The sequence below is a fragment of the Rattus norvegicus genome, chromosome 9 (assembly GCF_021556685.1).
Source record: "Rattus norvegicus strain SHRSP/BbbUtx chromosome 9, alternate assembly SHRSP_T2T, whole genome shotgun sequence".
Classification (NCBI taxonomy): Eukaryota; Metazoa; Chordata; class Mammalia; order Rodentia; family Muridae; genus Rattus; species Rattus norvegicus.
In genome coordinates, this window is record NC_141542.1 from 91,081,684 (window position 1) to 91,092,666 (window position 10,983).

At 49.5% G+C, this 10,983-nt stretch overlaps 1 protein-coding gene across 6 annotated transcripts; it reads left to right on the forward strand.

The window, feature by feature from the left end:
• The first annotated feature begins 2,415 nt into the window (after positions 1–2,415).
• Catip (ciliogenesis associated TTC17 interacting protein) lies at positions 2,416–10,073 on the forward strand. Of its 6 annotated transcripts, none has more exons than XM_087567754.1 (10): positions 2,416–2,482; positions 2,587–2,746; positions 3,166–3,337; positions 3,734–3,789; positions 4,744–4,830; positions 4,988–5,155; positions 7,385–7,509; positions 8,610–8,686; positions 8,943–9,031; positions 9,217–10,073. In XM_087567754.1, the coding sequence occupies exons 4-10, from the start codon at positions 3,760–3,762 to the stop codon at positions 9,826–9,828; spliced, it is 1,188 nt and encodes a 395-aa protein (XP_087423880.1). In that variant the 5' UTR covers positions 2,416–2,482; positions 2,587–2,746; positions 3,166–3,337; positions 3,734–3,759; the 3' UTR covers positions 9,829–10,073.
• The last annotated feature ends 910 nt before the right edge of the window (positions 10,074–10,983 follow it).

The window sequence follows — 10,983 nt, forward strand, 5'->3', positions numbered from 1 at the left end:
CATGTGGTTGCTGGGAATTGAACTCAGGACCTCTGGAAGAGCAGTCGGGTGCTCTTAACCACTGAGCCATCTCTCCAGCCCACTTTTTTTTTTTTAAGAAGTAGTCTCAACTATAGCCCTGGCTGGCCCTGGCAGTCCCTGTGTTGACTAGGCTGGCCTCCCGAGTACTGGGCCTAAAGATGTATACCACCATGCCTAGCTAAAAATGTAATTTTAAAAGTGGCTAGTGACTGCCGGGGCCACACAGAGAAACCTCATCTTGAAGAAAACAAAATGACCACCAGAATGTCCTTTGGTAAGTATACGTGCCACCAAGCCTGACAACCCAGGACTCACGTGGCACAAGAGAGGACTGACTCCCGGAAGTCCTCTGAGCTCCAGATACATGCAGTGTCCTGCATCCCCTCCCCCTACATAGATAAATACAATACATGTAATAAATTATAAAATGTAATATGGAGGAGCATCATCCTAACTGGGATGGGTGTGAGCTGGGATAACCCTTCAGTGTCTGAGGCTAGCTCATGTCAAGAATTTTCGGAGTTCCTGGCTATCATATTAAACTGTTTGTATTGGATAAACCATCAACTCCAACATGACCAAATGGTGATCAAGTAACCACAGCACAAATACACACCAAATTTAGGAGTCATGCAACCACTCCTTCTCCGAGTCTATATTTAATCACTTCAGGTGCTGTTACACCAGAAGTTTCCATTCACGGTGTCGCCTATCACCCATTCATCTACCACCATTCACGGTATCGCCTATTACCCATTCATCTACCACCTTTTGCTTCCTTGTTGCTCAGTTCTTTTTTCCTCAAGATAGGGCTTCCCTGTGTATCCCTGGCTGTCCTAGAACTCACTTTGTAGACCAGACTGGCCTCACACTCAAAGAAATCCCCCTGTCTCTGCCTCTGAGTGTTGGGATTAAAGGTGTGCACCATGACTTCCTGGCTTTATTTTCATTTTTGTGACAGAGTCTAAAACTCAGTGTAGCTGAGGATGACCTGGGCTTCTGATTTTCCTGCTCAGACCGCCCAAGTGCTAGAATCACAACCAAGCACCATCCCAGCCAGCTGCTGCCTGGATGCAGACTCAGTCTGACTGCCTCTGGGCAAGTCTTGGTTGTCAAGGATTAGCTATGTGATGTTTGGAAGCCAGTTAGCCTCTCTTTGCCTTAGTTTTCTTCTCCATAAAACCCATCTATTACCTCCATATGACATAATAAATCATGTCAGCCAAGCATGGTAGTGCACACCTGTGACCCCAAAACTTGGAAGGCAGAGGCAGGATAATGACAAGACAAGTTCTAGAACACCCTGAGCTACATAGTAAAAACTTTTTTTATCTTGAAAAAAAAAAAATCCCAGAGTAGTAGCACATACCTTTAATCTCAGCACTCAGGAGGCTGAGGCAGACAGATCTCTGTGAGTTCAAGGCCAGCCTGGTCTACAGAGTGAGTTTCAAGATACCCAGGGATACATAGAGAAACCCTGTCTTGAAAAACCAAAAGGGACCCCTCAGCATGGTCATCATTATGCCTGCGTGTACGAATGCTCTTCTGCCTATGAAGGGTTACAATACCAGTGACCTTGAGGATGATAGTCACCCAGGAAGATGACAAGGCATCCACGCTCATAGATGAGCCAGAGCCCTCTCCAGAGTCCAGGCTGCTCTGTCTGCACATTGCCTGACTGGCTGAAAACTATAGCTTGTAGAAAAGAAGATCAACAGCCTTGGTGAACCCTGGAACTAGAAATAGTTTCTACTGAATGGGCGTGGCTTTCCCACCATCATAAAGGCAGTGAATGGGAGCCTGAGACATCGGAGGTCGGAGACTATCCACATTGGGACTATATCTCACAAAGATAATGGTCCAACCTTGAAGTGAATTCTGTGTGTGAGCCTAGGTCTAGCTTTAAATTCCTGATCTTCCAGCCCAGGAGTCATGAGTGATGGAGACAGTTGTGAGCCATCTTGTGGATGCTGGGAGCTGGGATTCAAACCCAGGTCCTCTCGAAAAGCAGCCAGTGCTTTCCTTGTTGGTGTTTGTTTGCTTGTTTGTTTGTTTTTCTATGTAGCCCTGGCTGTCCTGAAACTCACTGTGTAGACCAGGCTGTCCTTGAACTCACTGAGATCTACCTGCCTCTGCTTCCTAAGTGCTGGGATTAAAGGCATGCGCTATATATCAACCCCCTCCCACCCTCACCCCCCCACGCTGGCCTTGTAGTCAGAGCTTTCAGTAGCTGAGCCACCCCTCCTTAGCCTATTAAAACCCAAGGATGTTATAATATCCTGCCTTCTCTCCACCTCTTAAGAATGTCAAAGGCTCCCTCTGCTGGACAACCTCTCAAGCTTGGGCTGAAGTTGGTTGATTGCCCTTTAAGAGGCAGTACCCTAGCTTCTGGTTGCCATGGAGACTACTAGCCACAGACTGACTAGGCTCAATAGCATGTCTTCCAAAGTTACTCCCACAGGTGGGGAATGGGCTACTGGTCTGTTTGGCGGATATTTGTCCTTTACAACCCACCAAAGTGTGGTCTTAGTAAATTTAACTTACCTACTCTTCCCTTTTCCCCAGGGTCTGACGGATTAGCTTTCCCTTCCTCTTGTAGGCTCCAAAGCCAAGGATCACCACCACTTAGGCCAGCAGCAGCAGCAGCAGCAGCAACAGCAGCAACAGCAAGAGCAGCCATTCCCAGAAGCCAATGCTGAAGCCATCAGCTTCCTCAACTCCTTCCGTGAGCCTGATGGTGGGATGGGCATGGGGAGGAGAGGTACAAGGTTGGGGACGAAGGAAGAGGAGGCCTAAGCAGGCCCCATCTTTTCTCCACCTGATCCTCTTTTTTTTTTTTTTTTCTTTTTCTTCTTTTTTTTGGAGCTGGGGACCGAACCCAGGGCCTTGTGCTTGCTAGGCAAGCGCTCTACCACTGAGCTAAATCCCCAACCCCCACCTGATCCTCTTGAGAGTCAGAAAAGACCTGATACCTATGTGCTAATGTACACGGAGAGACAGCCTGTGGGGGGATCCTTGCCAGCACCCAGTGATGACAAGGAGGAGGGGCAGGGCTGGCTAGGAGATGGGAGACAAGGCAAAGGGTGAGGGGATGGTGTGGGGTCTAGAGGCTGGGCCTGGAGAGAGCTTCTCTGTGCCACACAGGGTTGGAGGATATGCTTCTGTTCTTCCCCGAGACGCTGGCCATCCTCTCAGACACAGGGGAACCTCAGGGAGAGCTGACCATTGAAGTGCAGAAGGGGAAGTACAAAGACGACCTGGGGATCCTGACCCACTGCCTCCTGGTACACGCCTCTAGCCGAGGCTTCCTAGACAAGTCAGTGTGTGGAAGCTCCCTCCTAGGTAGATCTCTAGCCGCTTGCTGTCCCTCATATCTACCCTCCACAGCCCCCATTCCAATCCATAGGGCTTTAATCAGAACCTGTCCCTTGACTTCTCTGGGAAGGGCTCAAGCCTGGGGGAGAGGGAAGGGGAGGGGAGGGGGAGGAGAGCCAGCCCTGCCCCTCCTCCTTGTCATCACTGGGTGCCAACTGGCGAGGATCCCCCCACAGGCTGTCTCTCTGTGTACATTAGCACATCCCAGCCACATCCCCAGGACAAGAACAGTACTAACCACCCTGTCATTTTCCCATGGCCACATTGCACCAGCCTGGGCTAGCCCCTTCCCTAGGGTCCATCCTGTGATATCAGCACTTGCCTCCCTGTACCCCAGGCTACCTCAACGAGCATCTGGAGCTAATGGAGCAGCACAGTCAAGAATTCATCAAGGTATTTACTCCCAGCCTCCTCTAGCCTTGCCCATGCTCCAGGATAAGCAGGAACATGGGCCTAAGAGGGTCGGAGGGACCCCAATAGAATGTCACACTCCCTGAAACTCCACCACATACAATTTGATAAGCAGTCACCTCTATTATTGCTGCTAGTGTTTTCTGGATGCACAAACTGAGCCCAGCCCACTGGGGCCTCCTCCAGCATAAAAGCCTGGTCCACTTCCCAAGGCCACGTGACCTGGCCTTTCCCAGAGCCTGTCACTGTTTAGCCTCCAAATCTTCTGGCTCTATCCCCTTCACCCAGCCCCTTCAGTAACTTCCTCTGTGGGGCCATGACCTATCTAAACATGGGAGATGACTTGGGCCTCACAGCCTTCTCAGAGAATCTGTGTCCAGATTCCAGCCTGTGTTCTGTTCCGAGGCATACAGCTGTTCCTCTTTCCTCTTCCTTACTATGGGTCTATTTCTGACCTCCACCATAAGTGGAAGGTCTCTTTTCCTCCCTTCCCTCCCCCTCCTTTCTTTTTTGAGGCAGTCTCATAGCCAGACTTGCCTCAGACTTGGTATGTAGCTGAGGATGACTTTGAACCCGATTCCCCTCCCAAGTCCTGGACCACCACACCAGGCTATGAGGCATTTTGCTCATCTGTTTGTCCACCCGCCTGTCCGTCTGTCTTATTTTTATCTTTATTTATCAAGACAGGGATTTTTGTCTTATTTTGTTTATTAAAAAAATAAGACTGCATTTGCCTATAATCTCAGTGCTTAGGAGGCTGAGGCAGGAGAATTGTTGCAAGTACAAGGCTCTCCTGGCCTATGTAGGGAGTTCCCGGCCACGCTGAACTATTTTGCCTCAGAAAAACCAACTACAGACAAACAGCATCGAAGAAAGGATGGGAGCTTAACCTCTCAAGGGTGAGCACGTGATTCTCCCGTGTGCTCTGTTCTTCAGTTTCCCATCATCCCCATGGAGAGGAAGATGAGCGTCCTGAAGCAGGATGACCAGTTGGTTGTGTCCAGAAGTGTCAAGGAGGGTGAGGTAAGAGTGAAAGCCAAGTGGAAACCCCTCCCACACCCTTAGAACCACAGCAAGGACAAGCTGTGTGAGGCCAGGTGCCTAGACACCCAACACCCTACTCCAACACGTCCTGCCTCTTCTGAGCTCCAAGCCTCTGACTCAGATCTTCCCCAACCAGGAAACGAAGACCGGAGTCTCTGTTTTCCCCTGTAAATCACTCAAGGGCTTTGTCTCCAGTGCCGCCAATGTGGTGCTGCTGAGAGTGATGGCTTGGCGGCAGTCAGTACCCAGCGGTGCTCGATTCCTAGCCTTGGACTCGGAGGGCAAGCTGTGCTATTGTACCTATGTGAGTACTGTCTCTGGGCCAAGGAATCAGCCTGGGGCAAACTAGAAGGATCCCGAAGGCCACTGGGGTGGGAAGGACAGATGTGATGTGTGAGGGTGGGTTGGGTATTTATTAGTCCTTAGGGTGGGATGAGATTCGCTACCGGGCAACAGCAGTTGGACGAACGTGATAGAAGGAAGGTTGAGGATGGAGTGCCTGGGGTTAGCAGGGAACGGAAAGGTGGGAAGCAACCTCTTTGTACAAAGGTCAGTACACAGGAAAAGTATAGTGGCAGCCTGCTTTCTAAATACATACCTTCTAAGGCTGGAGAGATGCTCAGTGGTGCAAGATGAGGCTCTGACTTGGATCCCAGACCCATGTAAACGCTGCACACTTAGAAGCCCAGAACTGCAGCGGTAAAGACAGCCTGGGTGCATCAGGCAGCCTTAGGTCCCAGTGAGAGCCCGTCTCAAAACCAAGGTGAGGCAGAGAGACGTCTCCGTGGTTACAAGCACTTACTGGCTTTGCAGAAGACCCAAGATCAGTTCACTGTACCCGCATGGCAGCTTACGCCCTTCTGTAACCCAACTTCCAAGGGCTCTACATATACATGTATATATAGGTAAAACATTCATACACATAAAAATAAAATTTTAAAAGAAAATAAAATGGGCTGGCGAAATGGCTCAGAGGTTAAGAGCACTGGCTGCTCTTCCAGAAGTCCTGAGTTCAATTCCCAGCAACCACATGGTGGCTCACAACCATCTGTAATGGGATCTGATGCCCTCTTCTGGTGTGTCTGAAGACAGCTACAATGTGCTCATAAATAAAACAAAACAAAAAAGGTGTGAATTGGTAAAATATAAAATAAAATAAAATAGATAGTTCCTGAAGAACCCACACATGCACATGCATGCCAAACACCCCACACATATGTGCACCTCCAAACACATGTACACCTGGATGAGTGCACACATGGACGGGTACACACACACACACACACACACACACACACACACACACTCACTATATCATCTAAAGACAGGCGTGGTGTGCTTGTAATTCCGGTACTTGGGAAGTGAAGACAGAAGGAGCAGGAGTTCAGTCATTGTTAGCCACCTATTTAGTTCAAGTCTAGCCTGAGCTACATAAGATCCTGTCTTAACCAAAAACAGCAACAACAACACAACAACAACAACAACAACAACAACACAACAACAACAAGAACAACAAACTATCTATCATCCAGGGCTTGGAAGATATGAGGCAAATGTCTTACCACTGAGCTACACTTCAGTCCAAAGATACATCTTTTTGTTCTTTTCCTTTCTTAAAGAATTTATTATTCTTAAACATTCTTTTAAAAATTTATTTATTTTTATTTCATGTGCATTAGTGTTTTGCCTGCATGTATGTCTAGATGAAGGTGTTGGGTCCCCTGGAACTGGTGCTAGAGACAGTTGTGAGCTGCCATGTGGCTGTTGGGAACTGAACCCAGGTCCTCTGGAAGAGCAGCCAGTGCTCTTAACTATTGATGGATCTCTCTCTAGCCTCCTCCTCCCTTTCTTCCACAAAGTGTTTTGTTGTTGTTGTGGCCCAAACTGCTCTTATCCTCCCACACCCTCTTCTCTGACACGGGTTTCACTGTGTAGCCCTGTCCATCCTAGAACTCACTCTGTAGACCAGACTGGCCTCGAACTGGTTGCCTCTGCCTACTGAGTTCTTGGATTAAAGGTGTGTGCCACCAGCTCCTGATCATGGCTTTAGGGTTTCAACCCTCACATCCTAATCCCCAAAAGCTAGTGTTGCAATTACATGTGTGCACCTCTACCCTTGGCTGACACCCCTGACTTTGTGTATACATGTGTGTGGTATGTGTATGCACATACACTCGGGCAAGTATACATACAGGTTTGTGCAGGTAGAGGACAGAGGTCAACCCCAGGTGTTTTTTCCAGGGTCTCTCATTGTACAGCACCTCACTCCCCACACTGACCCTTGTCCCTGTAACAAAATGTACAGTTAGTGGAGCTCCTCCATTGAGATGGCTTGAGAAGAGGTGGGTGGCAGGGACTGGCTGGGAGGAGTCCCTAACTTACCCTGAAAACTCAAACTTTGTGGCATGTAAGGAACTGAATAGCTAAGCATTGATTACCAGTGGTGAGCCGGAATGACGACCTGAGGAGAAGGAAAGGGCTTAAGGAGATGGGGACAACTGCCTCACCATACTCTCCTCTTTGGTTGCCTTAGAAATCCCTGGGTTTCCAGACAATCCAAGTGGGCAACCAGCAGGCTGAAATGTTCATCGTGGAGCAAACCATACACTCTGAAGACGGCATACCTTTCTCCTGCCAGTTCTATTTGCTCTCTGATGGGTGAGCCACTGGTGGGAAGGGCCAAGGTGACCTTATCATGTAATGCATGGGAGCTCTGAAGGGGAAGAAAAAATCTTCCTGGGGAAGATGTTCATGGGGCACGGGAGTCACTATTATCCCCAAGATGCTGCCAGAAAAAACTGTCAATGAGGTCTGGGTGTATCTTTGCTTTGTCCATTTCATTTGCTTAAAAACAAAAAACAACAAAAAACAAAACAAAACAAACAAACAAACAAACAAAAAAAAACAGAACAGTGAGCTCAGGCTGGCCTCACAAATCCACTTAGTACCCTAGGTGCTGGGATTACAGATGTGCTTTGAGCAAGACATAATGCTTGCTGTTATCTGGAACAGGACCCAAGAACTACAGAGATAAAAGAGAGGAAGCAGGGTAAACATAGGCCCCCAGGCAACTCTCTCGGGGACACCGGCGTGTCTTACCTCAGCTGCCATGATAATATACTGCAAGATGAGCCCGCAACAGGGGCTCACAGCTGTCTTTCCAGCACTTAGGAAGCTGACACAGGAGGACGGCTCCAGGTCTGAGGGTCATCTACAGTACCTCACAAAGGTACACACAAGTCAAAGGATGGCTCAGCTGGAAAGGTGGTGAGGGAGCTTGCTGCCAAATCTGATGACCTGAGTTCAATTCCTGGAACCCACTTGGCAGGAGAGACCCAACTCCTACAAGTTGTCCTCTGATTTCCACACAAGTATGTGTGTGAATGGTGTGCGTGCATGTGTACACATGTGCATGCATGTACACAGGATAAATTAATGTTGAAAAAATCACTGGATATTTTTTAAAAATGGCCAGCAGGGTTGATTTCTGGTGAGCTCTCTAGCTGTCTGGTTGCCCTCAGGGCTCTGGCTCTGGGGAGACAGCTTCTGTAGACAGCTTTCTCTTCCTGGTCCGAGGATGCCAATCCTCCTGATTGGAGCCCCACCATTATGCCCATCAATTGACCTTAATCATTTCACAAAGGCTTTCATTACCCTGGGGGCAGGAGTGGGAGCCAGGACTCATTGTGCTCAGCACCATTCAGTCACCTCAGTTGGTATAGGAAGACTCTCCCCCCAACTTCTGTATTGCCCTGCAGGCACCTGGCTAAAAGAGTCCAGGTAGGCTCTCCAGGATGCTGTATCATCACCAAGATGCCCCTCATAAGGGAGGAGGGTAAGTGGCCCAGGGCAGGACCGGGCAGTGAAGGGAAGATGGATGAAGCTTGCCCTCTGGTTTGGTTTGGAAAGGAACCAGTGCCCTAGGGGTGGGACAGCATTCTTGAGTCAGGTAAAGAGGAGGCAGGTTTCCAGCCCCTGACTCAAAGGGTTAGGATGGTCCTCTGGCAACTCTGTCCATACTTGAGAGTTCCTGGGATCCTCCCCTGTTTGCGGAGGAACCGGTAGGCAGTTCCCTTGCTCACTCTACTCAGATGTGATTGAGCCTCCGCCCACGTTTGATCGGAAGCCCCTGGTGTGGGAGGAAGACCTGGAGCTTTACTCGAAATTCCTGGATCGGAAGGTGAGAAGTGGCTGCAGCCTGGGGGTCCGTCTGCAGTCCTACTGTGAACCGTGAGGGCCGAAATGCACGAATCAGGGAGATGTTTGGGGAGAAGAGGGGGTGTCCCAGGCGTTCCTGGCCAATCCCAGCTGTGCTCAGCTCTAGTGCTGGACCACCCTAAGCCCCCCCCCCCCCCCCCCGCGCAGGAGCAGCTGCGCCTCAGCCACACGAGGTATCTGCGACAGCACCCGGAGGCCCAAGCGCTGGTCTCTGATTTCCTGCTGTTCCTGCTGCTCCGCCGGCCAGAGGACGTGGTCACCTTCGCTGCTGAGCACTTCGGGCCCTTTGCGGCGCTGCGCTCACCTATCCCAGCCCTGCGATCCTCACACCAGCCCAGCCCTTTCCGCTCTCTGGAGGAAGAGGAGGAGGGAGAGGAGGAGGAAGAGGAAGAGGAAGAGGAGGGAGAGGAGGAAGGAGAGGGCAAGGAAGAAGTGGAAGAGGTGGAGATAGAAGGGGATGATGACTACTTGTATGTCGACGAGGAAGAAGAGGTGGAGGACGACATCTACTATGACAGTTACTATTACAAATACGAAGATGAAAACATCTACGAAGATGAAAACATCTACTATGATAACTATGATGTTGACAATGACAATGACGATATTGACAATTACGATAACGACGACGACGATGATGACGATGTCGACGACGACGATGACGTCAAAGTCGATGATGACAACGTTGATGTTGATAATGACAACGTTGATGTTGACAATGACAACATCAACCAGGGTTTGGACCTCAAAAAGGACTAGGTGGACAGCTGGAAGCGGGAAACTGAGATTGGCTGGGGGTGCAGCTTCAGTGGGTGATAAGCAGGGTCCTTCCCATGTGTTACTCTGCCAGCAGGGACTGTATTTGGCCAGTTCTTCTTGTCAAATATGGGAAGCTTTTGTTTACCCATCAAGTTTCATCTTTTCTTCCTAGAGTCTATTTTCACAGTTCTGGCCATTTCAAAGAAAATAAAATTAAGGCCTGTGGCCAGATGTGTTTGACTCAACGTTTGAAATCCCAGCCCTTGGGGCCCTGAGCCAGGGGAACTGCTATGAGCCAAAGCCAGCCAAGGCTACACAGCAAGACCCTCTCTCAAAAATTAAAATTAGGGTTGGGGATTTAGCTCAGTGGTAGAGCACTTGCCTAGCAAGCACAAGGCCCTGGGTTTGGTCCCCAGCTCCGAAAAAAAGAAAAAAAATTAAAATTAAAAGTTAAGAGAGGGGCTGGGGATTTAGCTCAGTGGTAGAGCGCTTACCTAGGAAGCGCAAGGCCCTGGGTTCGGTCCCCAGCTCCAAAAAAAAGAACCAAAAAAAAAAAAAAAGTTAAGAGAAGAGGAGGAGAGGCGGGAACCACTAGGCCCAGGCCACCCATAATCCCAGCACTCAGGAAACACAGTGGAGTTCATGGTCATCTTTGGTTCCCTTCCGTGAGCTTGAGTCCTGCCTGAGCTACATAAAATCCTACAGATGGGAGAGCAGGATTTGAACCTGGAGTTGGACATGAAAAGCCTGCAGTGGCACTGTGAATCTAAACATAATCACTACCACTAGAAACAAACCCACAGAAAGTGCAGGAGGTGTATGAGGAGGGACATGGGACACCCCTAACCCCACTCAGCTTGCACTTCAGGTCCTCCTTGACCCATCGATACATACACACATGAGACTCCCCAGAATGTGCAGGGGACCCCTAGCCACCCAATGAGGAGGAAAGAAGAGCAGGGGCCATCACCACCTGTAGATTCCTTGCTTACCAACAGTTTCTGCCAGTGGCTTGTCTGACAGATGCTGGCTGTGGGCTGAGTGGAGAGTGATAGGCAGAACCTCTGAGGTAGTTGGTGATTGGGGTGCAGACACTGCCTCCATTGAAGTCTCTGGCTGTCAACCCTGCTGCTTTGAAATGAGAGACTCCAGGGG

What these genes read in the sequence shown, in the direction of transcription:
- Catip (XM_087567753.1), top strand. Translation starts at nt 3,177, where the DNA reads ATGCTTCTGTTCTTCCCCGAGACGCTGGCCATCCTCTCAGACACAGGG. An exon ending in GAAGTGTCAAGGAGGGTGAG is followed by an intron (nt 4,831 to 4,987) that starts GTAAGAGTGAAA and finishes TTCCCCAACCAG; the next exon opens with GAAACGAAGACCGGAGTCTC. An exon ending in CGAAATTCCTGGATCGGAAG is followed by an intron (nt 9,032 to 9,216) that starts GTGAGAAGTGGC and finishes CCCCCCGCGCAG; the next exon opens with GAGCAGCTGCGCCTCAGCCA.